General features: G+C 46.2%; 2 protein-coding genes across 6 annotated transcripts in view; both read left to right on the top strand.

Moving 5' to 3' along the window:
- The window catches only part of LOC119458016 (uncharacterized), a 210,529-nt gene that overhangs the window by 114,499 nt on the left and 68,565 nt on the right, over positions 1 to 27,465 (top strand). The gene's annotated exons all lie outside the window — the stretch shown is intronic.
- The window catches only part of LOC119459514 (kielin/chordin-like protein), a 44,867-nt gene that overhangs the window by 827 nt on the left and 16,575 nt on the right, over positions 1 to 27,465 (top strand). Inside the window, exons 2-9 of one of the 2 annotated variants that reach the window (XM_049670630.1) lie at positions 834 to 922; positions 3,363 to 3,458; positions 7,319 to 7,420; positions 9,732 to 9,785; positions 12,862 to 12,954; positions 13,586 to 13,687; positions 18,751 to 18,816; positions 19,148 to 19,246. In XM_049670630.1, the coding sequence (XP_049526587.1) occupies positions 834 to 922; positions 3,363 to 3,458; positions 7,319 to 7,420; positions 9,732 to 9,785; positions 12,862 to 12,954; positions 13,586 to 13,687; positions 18,751 to 18,816; positions 19,148 to 19,246 (701 nt within the window). Of the gene's footprint in view, positions 1 to 451; positions 923 to 3,362; positions 3,459 to 7,318; positions 7,421 to 9,731; positions 9,786 to 12,861; positions 12,955 to 13,585; positions 13,688 to 18,750; positions 18,817 to 19,147; positions 19,247 to 27,465 lie in introns of those variants that run through there. The other variant, XM_049670629.1, reaches the window with a different exon arrangement.

Raw genomic sequence — 27,465 nt, 5'->3', positions numbered from 1 at the left:
TCTGCTCCCATATATCTTGTGTGTAATAGAGAAATTGTTTGTATTCATTTAGTCAGGATGTGGGTTTAATATGATCAATAGACATGTAGCCCATTTTATAATTATGCTTATCCTGTGCTCGGTTATTTATTGACTTTAACACTACCTACACGAACCATGACTTTTTATTTGAATAGTTTAGTATATTTATGGAAAACATTTCTCAACTTTATTTATTTGCTTCAGCAAGCAGTTTCTAAGCGCTTACACCTTATCTAGCAACAATGTTCTCGCTTTCCGGTAGTATATTGCAAACTAGGACATATATTGCGGATTTGGCTCATTCTGGCAAATACCTGGATAACTTTATTTTTGTTTGACCATGATATACTGTTTGCCAGGTTGACGGGCTCGGGAAGCTGTCCATTCTTCTTTTTTACCCCAGCTTTGCCCAAGTAAGAAGAAAGGTGAATTCAAGAAAAATTGCCATAGCTGACGTGTTTGGTCAGCAGCATTTGCGTAATTCTTCAGTATGAGCATATAACATTTTACTGTTGAGGAAAATGCTTTTTCTTATCCTCGGCAGGTATTTCTTCTAGCTATTTAGGTATTATGTGTGTCACTAATATTTGAAGCTCTAAGTAACTCATGGAGGTCCACGCTGAGTGTGACGCCAGAATTGATGCAGCAGGCACGAATATTCGTAATATGTTACAAGGCAAAAAGGAACTTTAATGTGCTTGTAAATACAATTACAATGACGTGATGCAATTTCCACTATCGCTTATTGTACTTTTTCCGAATATAATCGCTGACCACCCGAGAACTATATGCGCTCCGCGGTGTCCTTACAGCCGCACAATGCCTACAAATTCATACTTGTCACTCGTACTGCTGCTTGGGTTCCTAACAACTATCGTAAGCTGGGACAAAGGCCAAAAGGGTATGTATTTCTTTTGTCTTATCTGCGCTTTTTTTCATATTAGCGACATGTCCATTAAGCAGTACCTGGATAGCTATAGGGAGCTGCTGAGGTGAACATTTGGGGGTGTATTAAAATTTATCGCTTAGTACATAGTTAAATCTCCCATACTTGGGCAGTAGCTAATATGAATATACGTTTTAAGAGTGGAATAATATATTGGGAATAGTCATTAGGAATTTGAGCCAGAGTACGTAAACAAATTACATGTGGCAATGGAAACAGGAGAAATAAATTGCATATTAAAAGGAAATTCACAAGTCTTTCCAACTATACATAATATTAGTTTTAATAAAGCAGCTTTTCCATATGCAGAAATCGTGTTTGCCCCTTGTTTCATACGCTCTGGCGGATATAACATTAACGAATATGCTTAGGAAGCAAGTGCGTACTTAAAAACATTAGCATTGTAATTTATTTATTTCGTAAATGTTGCATTATTTAATACAATTTCAACGCAATCACATTCGACGAAATTTGTGTGCGGGTCAAATTATGGTCAAGTTTGAAAAGCAAAGTGCCATTTCCGCAATAAGAGGTGGGAGACTATAAAAGAAGATGAAGCTACGCTCCTGTAACTTATAGATGGTTACGTATAACACGACACACTCGAAAGTGAGAGCAGCTGATGGCAGCTTCGCTCCTGTTCTCGGCTGTCATAAATGAGACTGGTTTCATCTTGTCACCCGGATTTGGCTGCATCGAATAAGGTGACTGTCTTTGTGGTAAATCTAGCTCTCTCCTCTCAATGTGAAAATAGCTTACTGTTGCCTGAACTTGATGCCAGATATCTGGGGAATTGAAATGTATGAAAATCCTCAAACAAAACGGAATTGTATTTCAATAGCTTTTCTTAGGAGTTTTATTGATATCAATAGACTTACTAGTGAAGTGTTCTTCTGTATTTTTTTTTACATATACCACCGGTGCGAGACAGATTTTCACATCTCGCTCCGCCGTTTTGTTATCGTAAATTATAGTGCAGTATTGAGGACCTCTTACACTTAGCAGAAAACGATTCACAAAAGCGAGACAGTGAATAGAACGTGACCCTGAGCTAACGCATGAACATAAAATATTGTTTGAAAGAGAAATACCTAATTTTGAAGAAAATTTGTGAACACAAATGAGGTTAAGCTTGTTTCAGTTCGAGAAAGCGAGGCAGTGCCTCGTACGTCCCATTGAGGTAACTCATGAACACAACGTATTTCACACAATTTCAGAACATAAATAATATGAGGCTCGTTTCAATTAGCCGCATGGCCGCGAAATGAAACGAGACTCGTAAAATAATCGTCAGCCGAGTTTGGATTTAGTGCAAGACTCCAAGAGTTGAGTACTGCTAAAAAAGCCGCAGTATCGCCCTAAAGGCGAACCATCGATTTGTATAACAGATTAGTAGACAGCTACACGAAGTCAACGTAGTAATTTTATCGGCCGTGTAAACTTGAAAATATTCGCTTACTAACTAAATTAACAGGCATGGTTTCAGCGCGCGTACGCAAGCGTGAACACATCACACTCGACGACCGCGGACAATCGCTGTCAAAACTGTGGCGTGAGGAAACGCGGCAGCCGCAGCGAGCGAAGTGACCCTCGTGCTGTCTACCGCCTGTATGCTAACTGGGCGACGAGAACACCACATGCGCAAAGGTATGAGCCGCCTGCAGGTTGCTTTTAAAATAAGGCGCGCGCGACCGCGTGCAGCCGCGTCAAGTATGCAGTTGGTCCCGGAGCATAACGCCCCCCCCCCCCCTCCCGGCCACGTTGCCTCCTCGCTTCGCTCGCTGCACGCGCGAGATTGGGCCGTGATAGTCGGTTCCCCATGAGCGCGGTAGCGAAATATGCAATTGCTGTCGGAGAAGAGCAATTGCCATTTACAGCAAAATGACAGCAAAATTAGGTGGAAATTGAGCGACACGCTTCAAGAAATCATAACTCTCGTTATGACGGTTGATCTACATGTTTATATAAATGCCATAACTAGTTACCCATTTGTTTGTTTTCAAGATTTCTTTTTCATAGCTCTTACTATATATACTATCGCCTACCTACCTATATTTATCGCCCTTAGAGCCGGTGGTGCATTCGAAAGCCTGCAAAGAAACGCAGCCGTTTTAACACAATCAGATGTCAACTTGTCCTAACGTCTGCTCCAGGCCGACGCACATCTTGTTCTTCGATTTCGAATTGGCACTGCAAGAATTTCTGAAAAAAAAATGTTCTATGTTTACAATTCCTCCGCCATAATCAGTTTGTATCTGATGTTCCAATCACAGCAATAACTTTTGTTTTCCAAACATACACAGAAGCGATAAAAAGATACTTGCGATGGACTCAACAATTTTTGTGCATTTATTTATTGTCAGAATTACGATTCCCTTAAATACTTCTTTCCTAGGCAGACTGCCGTCGTGTCCTCCTCCGAAGTGCCAACACCCAGCACAACCAAATGGCTGCTGCTTCATACGGCAGAATAAATGCGTCTGCCACTGTGGTCAGTATTTTAAGCGTAACAAAGTTTAGTTACCTGAGAAATGCACACTAGAAATGATGAGCTCTGCATTGCTAACAAGCTTGGTCGTTGCCGCCGTATGTTTTATTTGCATTGTGGTGTACGTGGGGAAAGTAGGTATATGTGGAAAAATCTGCCCATGGAGCATCACAATAACGTCGACAAGGATAGTGGTCGATTTCGTCACATCTCTTGCAAGATCTACCCTTGTAAACAAAATTTTGACGTGTTAACAAGACCAACTCTGTCGGAAAAAGTCGTAGTCAGTTATTCGGAGCGATTACTTCTAGAAAGGGGACGGCTCTCGGCCGCTGTAGGGGATAGGGTGGAAACAGTTCTGAATAAGGACATTGTTGAATGAAGAAAATCTTGATGTCGGTGTTGGTTCTTTCGGCCTATGTGCAGGCTTGTATTTCTTCCTATGTTCATTCTCCATTCAAGCGCTCAAGCAGAAGCCGGTCGATATATCCTACACAAAGCTAAAGAGACCATTTAGACACCGTATATCTCAATGGCTTTCTGTGCTTCAGGGTTAGGCTGTATTACCGCTTCTACATTTGTAATTTGACTGCGTAGTAAGGGGTGGATGTAAGTGGAGGAAAGCCGCGCAGCTCCAAATGGCGCGTTATAAATCTGCTTTGAGTTATTCCTGACAGTAAGTGCGTGAAGCTCACCGCACACGTGCACGACCTAGGCGCTCCTAAAAACGGAGAGTGACAGCAAATGGCCTCTTACTACTGAACTCTACAGGACATGCATTAATCCAGCGGATGCTTATTGTGTGTCTAATTTGGGCGACCATGAAGCACTTGTACAAAGGGTTTCTTTGGAACTTGTGTTCTGCTTGCCCTTTGGTTACCACCCTTAAACTCGTTTATGGAGTAGGAGGTCAAAATGACTGATTGAGAAGGAGAAATGCAGGTGGCGCGTACGCGCTGCATTTTCTTGGAGTATAGATTCGAGAGGAAGGCCAAGCAGGCACCAGTCGTGTGTCGCCGAAAGGAGCAATACAGGCATGCAGAGTACATGCTGAGTGCACACCTCCTTGCCTTGTAGTATATAGTGCGTGTGGATATTGTTGTAAATATATTGCGTTAATTAAAAGAGAATCGCTATCTTTGGAGGCGACCGAGATCGACCCACCACCTGCAGTGAACACCAACCGACGTTCATGCAAGTTCACCGTCTCCACACGGGTGGGAGACGTAATCGGGAGAAGGCACTCACCTGTGTATTTTACTATGCGCATCGGGTACCACATTTCGCAATCGTAGCTTCAATGCTTTAGAACAATTGGAACTATGTAATGCGTGTGCGCAGGTATGATCATAACTTTGTTCACAAAACACCTCGTGGGTGTGTAAACCTGACCTTGTCGTTCAAGATGTGCACTCATATAGCTTGCATTTCATTTTTGCTGTCTCCTTTCATTTTTTTTTCGTGCGAAAGTAATGTAACAGTGCTATGCTACGAGACCCTTCTGTGCACATCTTTTTGTAAGGATTTTGGATCAGCGGGCTTGGCGACAAACTAGGGTGCACACCGTGTAGTCAATACCACCCTCCTGCACTATCACCTCTGTTCGCCCAGTCTGTGCCAGTATGTACCGGCATCCATATGAATTTGACATTTTTGTCATTCTCTTGTATTTCCGTTCATCATATTTCTCTACATAATGTTGCTCAGCGTAAACAGAAATCTATTGAACGCTAGCCACCACATATTTACTAACCTCGCATTGTCATGTTGTTATCGTTCGAACTAAGTCATGCCTGGTAATACAACTAGCCGCGAATCAACAAAATTGCTGATAATTTTACAAGAGATTGAAGTGGTGGGCAGATGGTAACATGTATTTGGTCCTCGGAGAGAGATGCTGTAGCTTAGCTATGTGAAGTCAAGGGTGCCATGCTAAACCCGCCTGACAGTATTCTGTAACGGCATCTCTTTAAGCTGAGCACTGGAATTTTCGCAGTCCGCCGAGCTGCGATAAAAATTAAGAAGAGCAACGCAAAGCGCACAAGAGTCTATGGAAAAAGAGGGGTAACATGTAAAAGATAGAAAACCTAATTTACACTTTCTGGCCAGATGATCTGTAAGAATAATAACACGTACATGTGAATGAGAGAAGTCAGACATAAATATTGAAAAAAAACGGCAGGTTTGGCAATGAAGCGCTTTTCTCACGAACCGCCAAACAGTAAATGTGTAGTAAGTGTCCATGCGGTTATTCGGGCTTCTCAATTCACCATCATCTTAAACATGGCTACATAATAACGAAACACTTCTGTGCCACTCAAGAGAGGAGCAATGAAATAGCCAGTGATCTCTAAATTATAGGTAGCGGGATCGAATCCCAACCGCGGCGGCCGCATCGCGATTGGGGCTAAATGCAAAAACACCCGTGTACCCTGCATTACATTACCCTCTTTTTTACATTATTTCATTTAATTTCTCGTTTTTTTCATTAGAGCACGAAGGCTTAGGGTCTGTTCAGTCGCCTTAGACGGCTAAATAGACAGCTAAGTGGACGGCAGCCATCTTAAGTCTCGTTCCAATTCTCACGAAGATGTCAAAGTAGACAGCATCGCGAAGACAGCTAGCATCGAAGTCAAGAACGATGCAGGCTACTTTCCTGTCTAAACAAGATGGCGACTAAGCGGGCTGATTAGAAACTCTACGGGAAGGTTGTCTGCGCACACAAAAACGTAGACACGCTTTTCTATACCCTTAATGTGAGTCATATCATGTTTTCAATAGGTTCGCAGGCGAAAATACTTAAAATACAGCACTAATCTGTGCTTTTCTCAACTTTCTTTTTGTCGCCGCGACGTGGCGTCACGTCGCATAAGCGTCTCCCAGACGGCTCGAAACGCGTTCCATTACTTGTCCTCGCAGCTGTCTTGGCTGCCTTCATAGACGTCAGAGTAGACTGTCTACGATGACGGAAAGAATTGGAACTCAGCCTTAGCCTCGGCGTGTTGTGACACGCCGTAGTGTTTTGAAAACTCAGGCACAGCCATTTGTATAATTCGCCGAAAATCGACAAATTATGCAAGCAGCATTGCTTACACTCGCAATTCTCACCTAAAAGTTTTGTTGTTTGTTCTTGTCGAGATCGGATACTTATTTGCAGATAGTAATTCCTGCACGCATTGTTGGACCAGAAAGTGTTAACGCGAACTCACGCATTGATTCGGTTACATTTTACAGGAAGTACTCATCTTAACACTGATGAATCTAGGAAAAACTGTCTTGGATATAAAGCGAGCACTGTGGAGTTCAAGATTTTCGTGCTGTTAATACCACTTGGCCGATTATGCTTGTTTTTAGTTCTTTTGTCACGCATTTCCGGGAGAACCGCGTTCATTGTTCATAGTCATCGCAGCACATGTTCAGCCGTGAACCACTGCTTTACATAATCTTACAGCAAAATGACATTAACAAATTTGATTGCCTGCTAATTATAAAGGGGTATAAGCATGTCATTTCTCGTCATTGAAATTAAAATTCTTGAAAATAATGACGAAATAGGTAGCCTCAATCAGGGCGCTTAAGTATAATAACTAAAATAAATAAAAAGATATATTCTTGCGCGTACTTGCAAAGACGACCGAACAACAGGCAGTTGAGAATTACAGCATTGTGTTTACGTTTTTCTTTTTGCGACTGTATTCTTGTGCCTTTCAACAGCGAAGTGCCTTTAATTCCTCCATTACGTGCCTACCCTATATTATTTTGTGTTCACGTGGCTTAGCCAAGTGAAATTGCGCTTACACCATGGCACAGCGAAGTTTATTGCTGTGGTAAACAGAAACAGTAGTATTTCTTATTTGTTTCAGTTAAATCTGCAAGCCACTGCACATTCGAATCAACGAAACTCTGCAGAAATGAGGGCATACCAGCTTGCACCAAGGAATTAGGTAAAACTGTCTGCCACTGTGGTAAGTGATACCGCTTTACCCTACAAGAGAAAAACTCAAAACAATTCTGTCAGTTCTACGTAAGGTACTTATTACTCAATGACGCACCTGCTCCACGTTTATCAAAGGACGTCGTACGCGAGGCAAGGAAGTGGGAAATTCTTGATTTTAAGAAAAGCAAAGATACATAGACACAATTGCAATGGAGGTGCCAAGATGAACTCAACAATGCGCTACAATGAACCACTTAACCTTGTGATGTACACGTACAGTCACCGTCACATTTAAACCGAACATGGGAGCGAGCGACCCGCGTGATCGTCAGCGCCATGAAGTGGCATGGGCTGGTATTGAATCGAGAGTTCGGCTGGGCACGCGATACTTGTCGAGAGCCTGTGTAACCAGTTGTCGCTCCGCTAATCCAGAGAGTGCTGGCGGGTGCCATTATTTCGCATTGCAACGCTTGTGTACGTGTCATTACTAGAATAGCAAGCCTCCCCGCTTGTGGCAATCTGACAGCCATTGTCTCCGTGATTATAACTGAAGGCACCAGCGTAACTACACCGTTTCCCTGTTCAAGCACGAAGCCGCGCAGTCGCATTCATCCCTAATCATTCGCCTTTTTTCCTGTCATCCGGCAGTAGTTACTCACACAGTGGCCTAGCACTGACGCAGCGTGTTCATACTACCTCAGCGAGAGACCACGCGTCCACCGGCAAATGTCATTGCGAAATGGAGATTCGCACACGTCACCCATCACTGGGTCAGTGAAGTGACAACAGGCTACATATGCTGTCGACAGGTATTGCATGCCCAGCGGAACTCTCGTCTTGATTTTAGCCTCTGCGGCTTCGTGGCGCTGACGGTCACACGAGCCGGTCGCTGCCGCATTCGGGTAAATGTGACGGTGGTATTACATTCAAGCAACAATCGTAAGTGCAAGAAACGAGGCACTTCCTCTCCTATCACTGCCACTTTGTCATTACCTAGGGAGCCTCAGAGTGCACCGACGAAGTGCTATGCGTAATTTCTCGACGAGCAGTCGTTTTACAGTAGATCAGCCTTGATGTCTGTCTAAATGCACAAATTAGAAGATCGCTATGACTTCCCTACCAGAGACGCTAAATATGAACACGCAATTGCAGGGATCCCCCAGAAAAGAGCCAGAACGCTGCTCGTAATTTCGCGATGTATGTCTCGGTGGTTTTCTCCTTTTTTGCATAAAAATATGCATCTGAATGGTACTGGGGAGCACAGGTGAGAACGTACGTTTATTGCCGGGAGCACTTTTGAGTGAAGCTTGACAGCTTGTCGCCATCAGTGCATTTCAAGACACGTTCATTGGCTAAGGTGTAGCAAGGTTGAGGCCCTCGAACAAAAGAATAACTCCCATTAAGAAAAACTTCACGTGACACCAATAGCCTTCCTTGTAGATGAGGCGGCGATAATGTAAGGGAAAATGTTTTGACCGTGATTGGCGGTCTAGGCAATTTGCACATCGTAAGGCGATAGCTCTTTGAGAGCAGGCCTTCGAAGATGCCTGCTAGAAACAAATCCTGCGGTTGCGCCACAAGGCAGCAGGGAGCGGAATGAAATTTATTGAGTGTTTTGTCGTGACTGCTCAGGCGTATATTATAAGTTTTTTTGCGATCTGTTTTATACGTCTATATAGAAAAGCATCGCCCCCTCTTGAAACTGAAAAAAAAAACAAGGTCAAAAACAAATATCTCGTCATTGCTAGTCCATTCTGCGGAGTCCCGAATGGGTGATGAGCCATAAAGTTTATTGAATAAGACTGCTGCAAAGAAACACAATGCCAGGACGTTTTGAATATTGCCTTCCAATGGAATTATAGTCTATTGGAATGAGGTTTTGCAAATTATTTCTGGTCTAGCAAAATGAGCGTCTCCATTATAACTGCTACATTTCGTGAAGGGTATGTATGGAACAGCGCTGGTTTTATCATTTATCTTGTTAAATGTTACCCACCAGTGGCTTTAAGCGTTGTTCATAAACTAAACATGTTTTACTTTGGAATTCTGCCACTCGCTCTCATGAAAGTATAGTTATAGTGAATTAAAGCTACTTCGCATGGAATTGATTTCCATATTTATTTGAAAAGTTCGAGTAAGAATGGTTGATTCATGCAGAGAACGTACTAATAATGTACCATGCCTGCTGCTACAAAGTTGAACACATCACAATGAAAGTATTCGTCTATTGCGGCGCCTCACATGCGAGAGTTAGCAGGCATTATTTTGACAACAGTATTTCGCTCCCGTTTTCTTGTTCTTCCTTTTCCGGCCATTGCTTTGACTTCCATGTCACCTAGTAAATCGTGCACAACACAAGCCGGAACTTCCACCCAAGAATCCCGGAAGTCCAGGTGAGGTTAAAGATGAAAATAGAAAGTACGAGCATTTCTTCTTAGACTTAAATCCTAGAGATGAAGAGCGCAAAATACTAGGAGGAAGCTGGAGAAATTATGCACGACTATTGTGTACAACGAAAAGAAAAGGACTTTCCAGGTTGTTCGAGAAGAGCGTGGAGTGTTCGTTCATGGACCACTGCAGTCAGTTTTGACTAGTGGATAGCATGTAGACGTAGGAGGCGCGTCCACTCGATCTGACGACATGCGAAGCGGTCATTTCACAATGCGTTCCTCCTCGTGATCGGTGTGCCTTCTGCCTGGAACCGGTTTCAAAAGTAGCTGACTATTGGGGCTTGAGTTAGGCGCCAGGTGCTGTGCTTTCAGCGCTGGGGTTACGCGTGCACTGCTAGGTCAGGGTGACACGCGCGTTGAGGCATCTCCATCGCTGTCATTGACACATGTTCGGTTCGTGGGTTCGCGAGGACGCAAGCTGGTAACCGCATAGGGTGCACTCGGTGGCGCAGGAGAAGCTGTCAGTTTACTTGTGTTTGCGAAATGGCTCCCAGTGATCCGTGGAGCGGGTCTCCGAAACGTCAGATGGTGGTGAATCGCCCACGCTGCTCCTCGCAGTCTCGGGGAGCTAGCACGACGTCGTGCAACGATGACGTCATGCTAGAACCCGGTGTTCTGGAGCTCAGGCGCGGAGTTATGGGGCTTACCAACTCCTACACTCACTGAAGGTATTTGAGGCGATGGGGGCACGATCGCGATGCAGACAGCCAGTTGATGTGCGCGGATGTCGAATGGCACATGCTCCGATGGTGCAGGAGTGGATGCTTCGAAGAAAGCAGCAGGAGTCCGAAGTCACCGTCGGAAGTGCACTGCATTTCCGACGCAGCCGTGCGGAACCTTCCACAGCAGGTCAGGTTGCTCCGTTTCTGGTCATCGTAATGCGTTAGGCTCGCAGATGGCATACCGGCAAGCAGCAAAGAATGGCAGTGAGAGGAGGGGGGGGGGGGGCAATAAAACCGAGCACTTGAATGGCTGGATGGCAACTCGGTTCTAGGTCAGGGCAGGCTCCCGCGCTAGAAATTAGCCGCTGACATCTTCAAGATGAAACTGGGTAAGCATTCGGCAGGTAAAAGTACTGAAAGTTGGGCGAGTTCGTAGCTATTCATCTTGAAAGTGCCGCGCGCACACAAGAAACGAGGACAATAAGGCAAAGGTAACAGACAGGGGCTGACTCGTAACTCAGTTCTTTTTTTTGTCTATTCCGCATGCGCTTGCACATGCTCACTTTAGTCAGACTGGGTAAATATATATATATATATGTGTGTGTGTGTGTGTGTGTGTGTACTTTCCCTACAAAAATGAGCTGAGTTGCGAGTCAGCGCCTGTCTGTTACCTTTGCCTTACTGCCCTCGTTTCTTGTGTGAGCGCTGCAGTTTCAAGATGATTCGGCAGGTAACCAATTTAGGTGACCGGAGGTTACCGGCCATCTACTTCTTATTGGAAGCGGTGACGATGTCCAACGGTGTTTGGCCCACGGAGCAGCATGGCGACTTTCTGGCCCAGTATAGTGGCGCTCTCTTTTCTAGCTATCACTGTCAATTATCATTTTATACGGCAATCAGTGCGAGCGTCCGCTACTGGGGCCGCTACAGCGTATATTGATACTGTAGCGAAGAAGACTGGCTCGCCGTACAGACGCACTATCATCATCGGCCCGCCGACGAAGATGTGCTCGCGCTCTCGGTGTCTGACGCTCGATTGAGACGGTCGCGTTTCTGAGTTGTCAATAAACCGCATTACATATTTGGTGGAGCTGTGCTGGGTACTACTTCCCCAACCCTGGAAGTATACGTAATCGGACACTGCTGGCCATCATGCCTGAAGACGCCAGCTAAACCACACCTCCGGCATCGCCAACATTGATTTGTCCTGGCTCAATGCCTCAATGCGATCCTCCCATCTTCAGCGGTTCCGACGAATACGACGTAAGAGATTGGCTCTTGTTATACGAGCGGGTGAGTACCCACAATAAATGGGACGATGCTGCGAAGCTCAGCTACGCGAACTTCTATCTCACGGGTATCGCTAGCGTTTGGTACCACAACCACGAATCCGACCTCAGCACCTGGTAAGATTTCCAGGGGCGCATTCTATAAAAAAATAGGGCATAATCCATCTTACGATGATAGACCACGTTATTGGATTTAGCAGTGAAGCAATGTCGAGACACCATGTTGCCACCAACGAAACGCGTCATGTATGAGTCGCGTAGGAATGCTGGCTACGTTTCTCGCGCTTTCTCCGAACACACGGCGCCATCTAACGATGTGGCAGGCTACCGCGAAATCTGCCGGTAGCCTCCGAGATCCAGAGCGCTCCGCTGCGTGCGAAGAAATAATATGTGCGCAGCTGGTGGAGCTAAAGCACGGGGCTCTTTAAAAAAACAGCAAAAGATGTTGTTTTATATTTCCGCACGGTACATATTCCTCTGTTTTTCATCATCTGCTTTCTCAATGGAACAATAATACCCTGGTGCGCCGAGATGCGCTGACGTCATTCGCCCTTGGCACCACTTGTTTCGTTATCGCGCAACGCTACTTCGAAAGTTGGTAATTTCTTTTTCCACTTTTTGTAAACATTTCACGTGCCACGCTAGCCAATGCACTATCGCTCTGCGAACAAAGCAGACAATGGAAAGCAGAAGGGCATATACATTGCTGCAATGGCGATACCTTCGACACTTTTTTCTCAAGAGTACCGATCGTTAGCGCCAGCCGTTCGACCGGGAGAGAGCTCCAGCCACGGGTTGCGTGTTGCAGCCCGTACAGCGACAGGTTTATACCGAGTGCTCTTGTTTGATGCTTCTGTGAAACCGAGTACTAACTTCTTGAAGGAAGGAATTTTATTATTGTACACGCCTACTGCTGTTTTAATGAATGTAATAGATGTAACGCGCAAATAACTAGGACTTTCTTAGAAAATGCGACCGCTATGCGACTCATTATAGATCACCTGAACGCTTTCTGCATGTTTCTAATTATTCCTCAATGATCGGTATTTCTAAATTTGTCTCTCTCAGGCCGGTCGTCTTGCGAATTGACAAAATGCTACAATCATGCACTGCCACTGAACTGCTGCTTGATGAGTAAAGGCCAATGCTATTGCCGCTGCGGTAAGTGCTATCAACATGTGTTGCAAAATTTACTGACCGTACTTGGACAAATAGCGCAGTCTCCGAAAGTAAGGAAGTATCACTGCAACATGATAAATCGCTGTACCTGACACATTGTAGCTCTTTAAATAGAACAATTTCTTCTGCGTGGCTAAGCCTTAGTGACTACGCGTTAAAACAGAAAACTATAATGTAAAACCTCATGGTCTGAATTGTTACAAGTTTTAAGACCTATTCAGAAAGCGATTAGAATAACAGAAAAAAAGGCATGCTTGATTCTTAGGCCATTTAGTGCGCTAAACAATTTTGGAGCTCCTTGCTTATGCCACAACGGCGTTAAAGTTCTGCGCATTTGATAATTGAACGCTAAAAGTTGTCATTGGCATCTATGAGGAACTGTAATTATTCATCACTGTTCTTATGGCTATTGTCAATCGAATGACCATGTACCTATGGGTAGGTATCGTCGCTGAGTTAAGGGATATCTGATCGCGCTTCTTCATTTACGAACATTGTGCTCTTACAATTATAAAGCTACAATTAATAGTACTTCCACAGATGTGCTTTCCATGATAAAATTGGATGTGTTGGAATGAAGACAATTCACGACAATCCATATTTCATGTTACAGTGGCGGCTAATACCCAATGCAAGTCCGAGTGGGCCTCGACTTGTGGCGCCAGAGCCACACCGGCTTGCACTGTTCAAGCGGGAAGAACGCTTTGCAAGTGCAGTGAGTCAAAGTGTTGCAGTTGCATAAGCTACATTAAGGACATGACCTACATGAAACATGCCTAAAATATCAGTGGTGTCATCTTATATTAGTAATCGGGAACAGTGTATCGTTTACAAGCGACCAGTGTTACAGCACATTGTCGTCAGTAAGGGTTCTCGAGGCATCTATGCAATGCCGCTACGGTGGACTCTTTAATGGTCTGTTTCACAATCATCGACAAATGAGAGTCGTAGATGCATACTCAAACGTCGGTAAATGCAGCACCAATAAACACCATCCCGAACTTTCTTTACAGTATAGGGAGGATTGCAAAATTCGCCCAATTCATTTACGGTAGCAAAATATATAATCTTCACATTGCGGGGCAGGCCAAATTCAATTTTTAGGTCTCTCTCACCATCACACAGAGCCACTTCAATATCCTAATTTAAGAATTTGAACACTGCAATAACTGCAATACGTTCAGATTGCTAGGAGTGCGCCGTCACGAAAAATGTGGCTCGTTTTTGACGGGAACAGAAAAGGTCTCAGTTTCGCCCGAAAGACGAAGCATCGATTGCGATAGCGAAATATTAGACAGCTATACGGAGTAAGCATATTACTTATATCTGCCGTATAAACTTGTAAACGTTCGTTTACTGCTTAAATTAACAAGCATAGTGTCACGCGCGCACAGGTAAACATGGACGCATCTCACTCGATTAGCGCGTAGACTCGCTGTAAGAACGCTGGCATGAGGAAGAGCGGCAGCAGCAGCGCACGAATTGACCTTCGTGCCGCCTCTCGCTTCTACGTGAACTAAGCGACGAGGACACATAGCACACGAAGCTATCAGCCCTCGGCCTGCCTAGACTCTGTCCCTTTTGCAGATCGCTTTAAAGACAGGGCCCGCTCGGCCACGCTCAACAGCGCCAAACCCAGCCGGAGCTGAAGTTTACGCCACTAACCCCAGTGCCTTGCGCACGATGGAATACGTTGCGTGACCTCCCCGCCTTCCTCCCCTGCGCGGGCGAGATCGAGTCACCATCCTCGGCTCACCTTTGCACGTATTCACTGCTTTCCCTCGCACTCAAGCATACTGCGCTTGCCATGAAGTCGTCGCACTTGGCCTTTACCGGAACATTACGGTGACGATGACGGCGGAAATGCGCCTGGAGTGTCCATATATTTGCTATCTCAAAAAAAATCACAGCATATCCACGGGGTGAATGATGATGAGTGGGCGAAGCTCCGGAGGGAATCATCGGATCTCCCGCTTAAGGGGACGCTAGCACAAACGCGTTAGAGACGTGCAGTACTCTCTAGTAAGGGGGAGCGGCCACAGCGCCTTACGCAGCCATATACACATGCCGGAACGTGCACCGCGTTTGCCGACGCCATCACATGACTGCTGAGAGAGTATACCCCCCGTATTCATAAACGCTCCTCGACTTGAACTTGACTTGCCACCGCCTTGGGCAGCGCGTTCGAAACGCGTTGAAGGTAAGGCGGAGAGGCCACAGCGTCTTACACCAGCTTCTTACACGGGCCGTAACGCGCTAGCACAAACACGTTAGAAACGCGCTAGAAACGCGGCCTTTCGTTAATGTTGGGTATTTATTGCCATCGTGGTGCTTGTGTCTATGTTTGCTTCGTGGCGTAGTGGGCTAACGCCGCGCGCTCGGAAGCGAGGGGTCCCTGGTTCGATTCCGCGCTACGGACACAACTTCGGAATTTTTTTTCTCATTTTTCTCAGACTGGTTACACACTACTACTACGACGAGGGACGAACGGGTGCCGCCTTAAGGAGCTTCGCCCCTAAAATAGCGGCAAGCTTCCGCATATACGTGCCCGGCGTCGTTGCCGTCAAGCGACAAGCAGCGGCGTGCTGGCCGAAACCATCTTCATTGTGTCGCCGCGGCAGCTACGTGACAGTCATTGAAATTTCTAGCTGTCTTGAGCCGCTGGCGCACGCTGTAGATAGGGCACGCTTTCGCCTCACTCGTACAGTTGTCAGTATCGGCTCATCTATTGGCTTCCTCGATGTCATCCCGGCCGACGGAGCGGCGGGCGAGGTGGACAGTGAGGCATGCTCGTTATCCGACCATCCACTTCCAGGTTACTATGACAACGGGCGGGCAAGGCATTATGCAAGGTGGGTGGCAGTGACAAAAATAGCGCTCGGACCAATTCGCTTGTCGGCAGAAAAAAACCTTGATGCTCTGCCAGAAAACTACCGAAAAGCAGTAGGCAGCAAGACGGCGTGCCACTAGGTCGTTCGTAGCCTTAGTGTGCTATGCGGAGTAAGATAAACAAGAGTGCCGACTCTATTATCTTGCATTGCATTTGGCCTGGCATCTAATGTCCCAGAGATAAAAGTCACACACTCTCGCTTCTTTATGGATTTCAAACGAAATCTCCTCTCTTTATTCCTCCCCTAGCCTTTGGTGTCAAATATGTGCGCCGCATGGTGGTCAAGTCATGAAACGAGCATGTCGAGAACGCCTTCAGCTTTCAAAATCATAGAGTTTCCTACAATAATCACTAGAGGTAACTTTGGCACTGCGATTGTTCAGCCAACATGAAATTGATGGGAAGTACATGGATTTGTCCGATCTTCGTGCTTGTGGATTCAGACGCTCCTGTGGCTTTGTTTATTGAGTTTCACCTGGGCCTAAACTTGAACGAAATTTATACTTTTTTTTAAGTTCACAGGGTATTAAGAGTCTGCAGGCACGCATACTCGCTGCTATTTGGCGTGGTTCCACTTGTACATGCACCCGTGGCGTGAGGGTTTCAACATCGAGCTTCTGAGCTAGAGGTGCTGCGTTCGAATCGTGCCATCGGATAATTTTAATAGCGTTTATTTATTCAATTATAAGCAGTACTTTCCTAAAAGAAATCAATTTGAAAAGTCACGAAGCCATTTTAAGCCCGAAGGACGAAGTTTAGGCCAATCCATGTACCATTATCATTGCCATTGTGGCTGAACTGCCCTGCTTGTGGTTGCTGTAGACTCTAGCTTCACAGTTCCCTCCAGTAGTTGTGTGAATCTCATGATCAAAATGTTATGTGTGCAGAAAGAGCGATTTTACCGATGTCACTGCTTCAAGTGGTATATAATTACTTCACGTTTTTCGATTGCGACAGCAACCAGTAAGGATGCAGTCAGCCTGGGCCTAAACTTGAACGAAATTTATACTTTTTTTTAAGTCCACAGGGTATTAAGAGTCTGCAGGCACGCATACTCGCTGCTATTTGGCGTGGTTCCACTAGTACATGCACCCGTGGCGTGGGAGTTTCAACATCGAGCTTCTGGGCTAGAGGTCCTGCGTTCGAATCGTGCCATCGGATAATTTTAATAGCGTTTATTTATTCAATTATAAGCAGTACTTTCCTAAAAGAAATCAATTTGAAAAGTCACGAAGCCATTTTAAGCCCGAAGGACGAAGTTTAGGCCAATCCATGTACCATTAATCATTGCCATTGTGGCTGAACTGCCCTGCTTGTGGTTGCTGTAGACTCTAGCTTCACAGTCTTCAGTAGTTGTGTGAATCTCATGATCAAAATGTTATGTGTGCAGAAAGAGCGACTTTACAGATGTCACTGCTTCAAGTGGTATATAATTACGGCACGTTTTTCGATTGCGACAGCAACCAGTAAGGATGCAGTCAGCCAAATTCCAAGCGTAAAAAGGTCGTCTGTCTCCGAAGTTAGTCAACGCAGTTCTACTAGCAGAGAAAGAGGCAATAACAGCGCACCGTTTGAGCGGAGTAGTAGCGCCATATGGACTCATGACGGTGCTTGCGGGCAGTAAGCCAATCTATAAGCAGAATTAAATATAAAATGCTCTTTAGCCTCGCAATATCTTTCTTTATCGTCACATTACGTCGTTCCTGGCGCTTTCGAAAGGAGTCACTCAACACGAAAGGGAGACCAGCGAAGGCAAAAAAAAAGCCTATGGTGCAGGCCAGTTGTCGGTAGGCGTCTGGCAGCTCGTATAATATCCTGCCATTGTGGCAGCCGCCAAACAAGAGCTTGCAATTCGCAAGTTTGAACAAGAAGTCAGTCACCTACGTTTTATTTATTCTTATGCTTACCTTTATTTTCGAATAGGATATAATGTTTGCTTACCCTCGGAATTTAGGCTACTTAAACATCAAGTGCTCCGTACTATTACGTCTCAAAGCGGAGATGGGCCTTCCTTGAGTTCTTCCCACGAGGCAGCCCTTTCATCAGTGCCCGCCCAGACGGCGACGGGGCCCGACTTAGAACGTGACGCGCGAGCAAAGAAGCTCTCCCATCAAGTGGACAACGACCAAGGGGATTCTGTCGACGCTGTAACCACTGTGAACGCCAGGCTTCCCGGGTCGCTGCTAGCTGACCGTCAGGGACATGCCACTAATTGATGCAAGGGGCCAACTTCGAGCACACACTTCGGTGGGAACTGCGTCGACCTCAGGTTACCAAATTGTCGCGTGGTTAGCATCTTATGCAGTGGCGATCGCGCAACATTGGAGGTGTAGTCCAGCGGAATAGTGCGACGTCATGGTCGTGGTATTACTTATCGATGGCCATAACAGAAACTATATTTCCCAGAAATCAATCGACATGGGAGGAAATGCGTGAAGAAGGCGTAAATAAATGCCGGAACCTATTGTAAACACTATTGCCACTCAGCCAACGTATTGGCTTGCAACCAGGTTCGACCACGATATGTTAAAAACGCCAACATGATAACCTGATTGTTGGTATTTAGGTCCAACGAGACACTTTCTTAAGCCAGTTGCATGTAGAAGTTTTAATGTGAACGGCTTGTGCTTCTCTCATTGAGTACTATCTGCAAAGTGTCGGGGCATGTTAGTTGTTACATAAAGAAAAAGAAAACAAATAGTGATTATCCAAAGCACACAATCAGCCTGAGCTTAACTTTCTTTAGAACTCTAGATGATACGTTTATCGAAATTTATAGATAGTTCTAGTACTGTTGTTTATTATTTCTTTGCAATGGTTTCTTTAGTTTGAACGTGCACCTGCGACCATTGCGACCTGCGACCTTATATAATCACTGTTATCCGCAGTACCAGGCCATCCACTACCAGCACTTGTGCCTAGTACTGGTTCTGGGAAACCAGGAGGAGCAGGAGGTATGCAGGGCAAGTGCCGCTGCTATTTTCCCTTCTTTATTAATATGCTTTAGACTGACAGGTGTGCTCGTTGGTTGATTAATAGTCCCAGCAAACAATTTAAGGAAGTCATAGGGTCTCATATTTAAGCCACTTAGCAATCCGACGACGCAGACATCACTAATTGTTCTGTGCTTGCAGTTCTGTCTAACAAGAGACAAGCACCTCTTATTTGTGAAGTCATACAGCCTTACACAAAATTCACTATTCCTCGAAGCAGAAGATTTATATGAGTGAATGCATTCATATAAATATACAAGGAATTGTAATTTCTTTACCGTTCATAACCCAGGTGGTATTCTTCCTTCTTCATGTCGTTTGACTCCCTGCCCGGCGGTGTCAAGCAAAAGCTGCTGCTTGGTGAAAGACCAGAAATGCCAGTGCGCATGCGGTAAGCATTTCAGAGTTTTAGTCGTAGTCGTAAATCCAGATGTCAATCCACAACTTCGAAAATATTTGCAAGCAAGTTTCGTTTTCAGGTAGCCATAATTTCATCTGTCTGAAAAAAAGATATGTTCATTATTCAAGCGCACTACACTACTCCGATTTAGCTGCTCTTTCCACGTAATAAATTTGAACGTAGAGATCGTTGGACATGTCGCGCTGAAATATGCAAAACACTTTTCATATTGCAGAAAAATACGCGTAGGCTAACGTAGTCGCGTGTGTTGTGCGTGTTGAAGAAGGTGTATGTGCACTAGTGCACACAAATGACGTAACGAAACACACGTTACATTTTTTCACGGATTAGAAAGCTTACATGCTTCACTCATAACAGTTCGGGGGGGGGGGGGGTGTCATCGTCTAACTGTGCAGTCGTGCTCGCGCCCTAGGTGTCTGAGCACTTATTTACAAAAACGACCTCCCTCCCCTTCCCCTTCTCCAACTAGTAGCGCTATAATTGCTTTGCGACATTCTTTTTCCGCCACCGCACTAGTAGATGCTTGCGGCTCCTGCGATTGCCTCAACATCTTGTGTCTGCGCTTCCCAGGAAGACGAGCATGTTGCACCGTGATCATCGGTCTGTGGGTATCGGTCTGTGTCGCTGTACGAGTCTCTTGAGCCATTTCTCAACTGTACGTGTTTTACACAGGGAGGCATAGCGAAGCAAGCGTGAAATTTCTGCTGCTAATTGCACACTTATGGTACGTTATAACTCCAAATGAACACTAGTTTGAGTATGATGCATTGTACCTGCTATGCCATAGTGAGCTCTCTCGACTCTGAAAAAGGAGATGAAAGTCTTGAGGCAAATGGTCAGGGATGGTTCGTCGCACAGGGAGACTGCCGCTAAGGTGCGACGCCGGCGTTCACATCGCTGGAGATCTTCCGAGGAAACCCACTGCTATTGCTAAGGATGCACCGCGTCCGCCCACAGTCCACACACTTCCACAGACAACTAGCAATACTAGCAGCGAGGATCCTACGCAGAAAGTCTCGAATGTCATTGCCTCACGCGAGGAGTGGCCTCCGTTGCCGAGGCTAGACCAACCAGCGGAGAAGCTACATGACGCACGCTCTCCGAATCATACTTCACCTTCGGACAGCAGCCACGAAGACGACAAACAAGTTGTCACCATGATAAGGGCCCTTATGAACATGTTCCGTGTTCTCCTGACGTCCATACACACTCCGGCGGCTCGAGGTGCGCTTCAGATACTGGATGCGCTGAATCCGGTACTGGCCAGTCTTGAGAAGCACCATGGCTGCTGCTCTGCACTCGTTCCTTAAACAAGTCAAGGAAGCGTTTATCTTGCAGTGGAATGCCCGTGGTCTTAAGTCCCGCATTTCGGACTTTCGTGCCTTTGTTTTTAAGAACAAATTTCCAATCATCGTTATTTGTGAGCCAAACATTGATAGCGCGATCCGTTTATCAGGATATGAAGCTTTCATGTCTGGCACCTGTAGCGACCGCAGCAAAGTCATCGTTTACATCAGATGTAATTTCACTTATGTGTTACACCCAGTGGCACCTAATGACGACAATCAGTACGTATGCTTGACCGTAAAATGCAAGAACGTCACACTCACACTCGTATACAGGTGCCTACATTTCACCTTCGAGCCGATTTAACAACGCAAGACTAAGTGCAATTTTAAAATCGACACCTGGACCATGGATTATTACCGGCGATTTCAATGCGCATCATCCGCTATGGGGAAGTTTAAAGATGGATTGCCGAGGACGACATGTACTAGCCTTCGCGTCGAACCATGCACTCTGCTGCCTAAATGATGGAAGTCCCACTTTTCTGCGGGGATTGACTTACAGCAGCTGCCTGGACTTAACTTTTGTTTCAAGATCCCTCAGTAGCAGTGTGAAATGGTTCCCGGACAACGAAACGCATGGTAGTGACCATGTTCCAACATATGTTAAGGTCGAAGGCATCGGCAAGTCACGCTGTACCACAGTTCAACGCATCTACTGGCCGAAATACACGCTCCTCATGGAGCAGACGTGTGAAAATTCTCAGAACTGTGTGCCTGGAAACATCGAGGAGCTAATTAATGACGCTGCTCAAAAGGCCACAAGCGTTTTTAGGCATACACCAAAATTTTGTGAATTCGAAGCGGAATTGGAACGCCTCCGAGCAATTCGCCGTCGCGCTGAACGACGCTACCGGCGCACCAAGTCCATCTACGACTTAAGGGAGTCGAGACGCATACAGAACAAGATCCAGCATCGGATCAACTTACTGCAGTCTCTAAGGTGGAAGAGTTTCTGTGATTCTCTTGACCCCCATAAACCCCTGTCATATATATGGAGGACGGTGCGCGGTCTTCGAACATCGCCGCAACAGCGCCACCCCTTCAAATGCCTGGCTCTCTACCAAGGTCGCCGAGAGATCGACGTAGCGGAGGACTTCTGTTTGAAGGTTGCCGGCCAACCGTCCTCGTTCACCGCGCATGATTCCTATGACGTTCCCATCTCGAGGGATTCTCGTATTGACAATCTGTTTTCGACCGAGGAGTTGCAAGCGGCATTGGCAGCATGCAGACGTTCCTCATCGCCTGGACCTGACGGGGTGACGTACGCAGCTCGTGCCAACCTCGGTCAAACAGCTCGGCAAGCTCTTCTGGACGTGTACAATAATTCGTGGCGTGAAGGAGTGGTTCCTGCTGTATGGAAGTCCAGCCGCCTTGTGCCTCTGCTCAAACCAGGCAAATCACCTCTAGACGTGGCGTCGTATCGTCCCATTGCTCTGGCCAGTTGTCTAGGAAAGGTGATGGAGAGGATGGTGCTTACACGTCTGGAGTGGTACTTAGAGCGATACGAGATATACCAGTGACGCTATGGCAGGCTTCCGACGCGGACGTTCTTCTATAGACAACGTCATAGATTTTGTCTCGTCGGTTCAGCACGAAAAAACCCTAAAGAGACTGTCAGCGGCGATGTTCCTGGACGTTAAAGGCGCTTATGACAACATAACTCATCGAGCCATCCTGGACGCTATGGGCGATGTTGGCCTGGGTGGCCTTGTTTTTCGATGGATTATCAGCTATTTGAAGGACAGGTCATTCTTTGTGCAAACAGAGGATGGTATGACATCGCAGCACAACACCTACCGTGGCGTACCGCAAGGTGGAGTCTTGAGCCCCACTCTATTTAATCTAGCGCTCATCGACCTAGTTCATTCCCTTCCGCAATCCGTCCACGTGTCGATCTATGCGGACGATATATGCATTTGGTCATCAGGAGTTACGCGTCCCCAGGTGCGCGCCAGACTCCAAAAAGCGGCCACAGTTACATCAGGTTATCTCCGAGCACGAGGTCTGGAGGTGTCATCGGAGAAGTGCTCCATGGTCGCTTTCACGCGCAAAGCAATGAGACCGTATGTTGTCAAAATTAATGGACAGCCAATCATCTACGAGAAGACGCACCGTTTTCTAGGAGTGACAATCGATCGAGACCTCTCCTGGAGTCCTCATATCTCCTACCTAAAAAAGAAGCTGACCATGGTAACCCATGTTCTCAGATTTCTCGCGGGAAAGTCATGGGGTGCATCTGTGAGGGCGATGCTCCAACTCTATAATGCACTCTTCCTGGGTCTCCTACGCTATAGCTTACCTGTACTGAGTGGGACCGGCTAAGACCAACCTCCGGGTCCTCCAGTCTGTGCAAGCTCAAGCTCTGAGAATATGTCTTGGCCTTCCCAGGTGTGCATCCACGGCAGCAACAATAGCCATCGCGCATGATCACCCCATCACTACGTACATTCAAGTCGATGCTTTAAGGATGCACATCCGGCACTTCGCCCGACTTCCATCGCATCATCTCGCCTCCCTTCCTGCCGCTCGACCCCGTTCAGCGTTTAGCAGGATTATTGCCGCCAGCCATGGAACATTACCGTCGAACTTCACGCCTGCAGCGGGACCATCTCTACCACTGTGGTGCCTGCATCCAATCCAAGCCCTTCTTGTAATTCCCGGTATCAGAAAGAAAACGGACATGTCGTCATTCGCCCTCAAACAAACCGTGCTTTCATTCATGCATGAAAAGCACAGAGAACGCACCCATGTTTACACGGACGGTTCTGTCTCCTCCAAAAGTTCAGCTGGAGCAGTGGTAATTCCCGTAAAATCTGTCACCATCCAATTCAAGACGTCTCACATTACATCATCAACGGCTGCAGAACTCGCAGCTATCCGTGCTGCTCTGGAATTTATTGGCCCCAAATCGTCACAGTCATGGTCCATCTTTTGTGACTCGAAGGCAGCTCTCCAGTGCCTGCTGTCCCCTTTCAACCACGGATCTAACGCACAATTAGTAGCAGACATCTGACTACTTACCATCACGCAACCGACAAGGGGCACAACATCATCTACCAGTGGATACCAGGTCACTGCGGAATTTCGGGGAATCACAGTGCGGATGACGCTGCCCGATCGGCCCACGATGGTGTCCCTATTGTATCCATACCACTGTCGAGAACAGACGCAGCCACAAAACTTCGTTCCCTCGCACGCGAGCTTACGCAGACTCTGTGGAACACCAGTGACTTCAGCAACGCACGCCTCCACAGATTGGATCCATGTCTGCAACTCCGTCTTCCACCAGGGTTACCACGAGCGGAAGCAACACTTCTGTACCGCCTGTGGCTCGGCGTCGCATTCACGAACGCCTATTCCTTCCGCATTGGAATGGCTGACAGCCCTGCTTGCGACAACTGTGGCCGCGAGGAGACAATCAAGCACCTACTCTGTGACTGTCCCCGCTACAATGTGGCAAGAAAAGTGCTCGCGACTGCGCTCGAAAAACTGGACAATCGCCCCCTCACAGAAGAAAAAGTTTTAGGACACTGGTGTAGACGGACTTCGGCACTCAAGGCCTTAAGGGCTCTGCTGAAGTTTTTAAAGGCTTGTGAATTGTGCGACCGGCTTTGAACGTTGTAGCGCGTAGGGTCGCGTTATTGCGCAAATTTTCTTACTTCAATGTTGTTGTTTTTTTTCTTCTATCATCTTTTATTCCCTTTGCCCCTTTCCCCAGTACAGGGTAGCAAGCCGGTATTCACACTGGCTAACCTCCTTGTCTTTCTTTCTCTCTCTCTCTCTCTCTCTCTCGACTCTGAACACTTCTGCTGGAATCGACAAATGTACTGCCGAGTTGCTGCTCTTTTAACGTCGACCAAGAAGTTAAATTAAGCTCCCATTCTGTCATGCCTTGCGCGACGATGGTGCCATCTGCGCAAGGGACACATGCGCGATAGAGTAATGGCTCCTTTCCTCTACATAACAATAGTAAGTGGCCTGTAATTTATCCACTCATTAAATAGCGTACACGCAAACGATCATACAGCTAGGTGGTATCTTACGGTCTAATTCTGCAATCGTGCTCGTTCCCTATTCGCAGTGGGCCAGCCGAGGTGAAATTTGTTGGGCGCGAATCGCATGCGTCTGTCTTGCTGCCCGAATTTCTTCCGGCCATTTTCAGACCTTACGTATGGAACGTGGGGGCACCATAGCCGAGTAAGCGAGAAATTTATGCAATGCATTTTAATCCTTATAATTACAGATACCGACCCATTTAAGTTCTAAAGCGAAGCTTTCTATGTCTCACTGATTCGACCATGAGTGCCAAAAACGCACTGCAGGAAAGCCAACTTACACAACGGAACTATCTGCGCACGCAATAGAACAATCTGCGCATCTGCGCTCACAATCGTAAAACACTGCAGTTTACATTAACAGTTGTACCGATAAGAACAATGGGGACTGCAACGCCACGCAACCCAGATGAACTGTATATATCTGCATTGCATTACGCGATTGATGAAATGGATTCCCGGCTGTCACCATGGGTGGGATGCGGGTGCAGCGCACGGCAGAAGAAGAGACTGTCGTACGCGAACGTAAGCGAGAGCGCAATCGTGCTGGTAAGATCCCGTGTATCTGCAGTGGCATGTCGTCCGTGAAAGTGTGCGTGCGTGCGTGTAATCAACGGCTACATGATCTAAAATAAAGGTTATGCAAGGTAACCAAATGCGTCTTCATTCAACTTCAACGTTCCAAAAATACAATCCAAAACAACCAATCAAATCACATATGTATCGCATCGGGTCGCGCAGCATTTCTTGGGTTCGTTTTGTGGTCGTTGGCTTTTAACTTTGACTTTGATTCAGTTTGCATGGGTTTTGAAAGCTTCAGGTTCAGTCATCTTTCTTTAAGAAAGGGGCTTTGACTTTTCTTGGCTTATACCATATTACAGTGTCACGTAGTAGTGACGCTGAAGTAAACAGTAGTAAAACTGTGTATGACGAAACTGGTTGTTTGTTGGGCGAACCTGTGCCCACAAAAGCAAGCTACACTCGAAGCACAACGAAAGCGGCGAACACAGTCGGCGGTCGTCGAAATCTGATCAGCGGCAAGACGCATCGGCTTTTATACCTGAGTCATCGAAGGTTCCAGATTAATCCCTGATGCCCGCGTGTCTTCCAGAAAGTTCCAGACAATTCGCGTCGGTCACACAATCAGATAACATAAGCGTCGGTGAAAACAGACAACCAAAAGAAGCATCGATAACTTCTAGAAACTTCCGATACAGGCGCGTCCTGCGCCGAGTGATAACGTTTAACATTTGTTAGCCGGTGGAAAGCGGCCACCGGTGAAAGATAAACATGTATACACGTCAATAGCAAGCGAACGTTCCCGAACGCGACAACTCCCGCTTGCATCGTTAAACATACTCGCAATGTAAGCCTTTACGAATGCCTAGCGAGAGGCAAATTGTTTGTTCTAATACGCAATACGGGCTGTGACCGTGGCGTGATCTTAGCACATCCCAAAGGCGTGATCTAGTAGTGGCTTCTTTCCTCTGCATAACGATACTAAAGTAATGTACGTGGGTTGCACGGTTGCAAGGATATAAGCGTTAACGTTATAAGATGTTTTCTTTAAATACTGTTTCAACGAGCGACCCCCTATGTTAACAAAACTGGAAGACCATTGACGTCAAAATCCTATATTTAAATTTGGCAACGTGGCTGTTACATAAACAGAGCAGAAATCTGAGTGTCCTCTCCCGGACGGCTGCTGTTTCTCTATCGATCAAGCAATGGTGGCATTTCCTAGCTGCTCTGACTAAAATACACATGTAAAATATACTTTGGATGGTGAAAATTTGGACTGTTTGACGGAGGTATAATCTCCGAGAGATAGATAAAGCGTTCTTTCAGCAGATTTAATTTTCTTAAAACGTTACATATAGTTGGCTCTGCAAATACTACACATTTAGCTGCACACTAAGGAAACTGACACTTACAAAAGTAGATTAGATGTCGGAACACCCTACTTGCACGCTTACCTTTGCTGAAAACTTTGAAAATATCTGTACTTGTTAGCAAAACCGCCCTAGTGCACTCTTTCATTAATTTCACACCTGCCGTGGTCGCTCGCGTAATGGCTTCAGTGTTGCGCTGCTAAGCCCTAGGGCGCGGGATTGAATCACGGCCGCCGAAGCTGCATTTCGATGGAGGTAAAATGCAAAACGCCCGTGTATCGTGTAATGAATGCACGTTATCGAAGTACAGGTGGTAAAATCTTTCCGAGGTGCAACCACTACGGCGTGCCGCCTGATCATATCTTAGTTTTGGCATGTAAAACCCTGGAATTTTTTTTCAGTATATTCATGATTGTTACAAGCTTGATTTGTGCGAAAGATACACCTCACAGATTATAAGGGTGCTCAGGCACGTCAACATTTTGGGAACGTACAAAGCAATAATGATTCATCCCGTAAGGGTATTCGCTAAGTAAATGTTCGACTGGGTCATATGATCACAGTAGGCTATGAATCTCGTCTGGTTACTTCAAGTGTATATATATATATACCGTCGCCACGTGCCGTGCGCTGTATGTGAAAGCTTGCGAGGGGGAGCCAGCGTTCGCGGCTCAATCACGACGTTTTACTTCGGCTGCAACTGCCTATGTGGCGGCTGCGTGCGGTCGCGTGGCCGTATCTTGAGAGCTATCTGCGTACCGCACTTACTGCATTGCAGCTTGCTCTGTAGCTTTAGGACATATTTATCTAGTTCCTAGACGTAGCAAATTAATTTTTAATTTTTACTTTTTGGTTAATTTGCTTTTGAAAATTGCCAAATATTGCAATCTTCT

This window comes from Dermacentor silvarum, chromosome 7 (genome assembly GCF_013339745.2).
Source record: "Dermacentor silvarum isolate Dsil-2018 chromosome 7, BIME_Dsil_1.4, whole genome shotgun sequence".
Taxonomy (NCBI): domain Eukaryota; kingdom Metazoa; phylum Arthropoda; class Arachnida; order Ixodida; family Ixodidae; genus Dermacentor; species Dermacentor silvarum.
The sequence above is the reverse complement of the archived record's forward strand: the minus strand, read 5'-3'. Positions and strand labels throughout refer to the sequence as shown.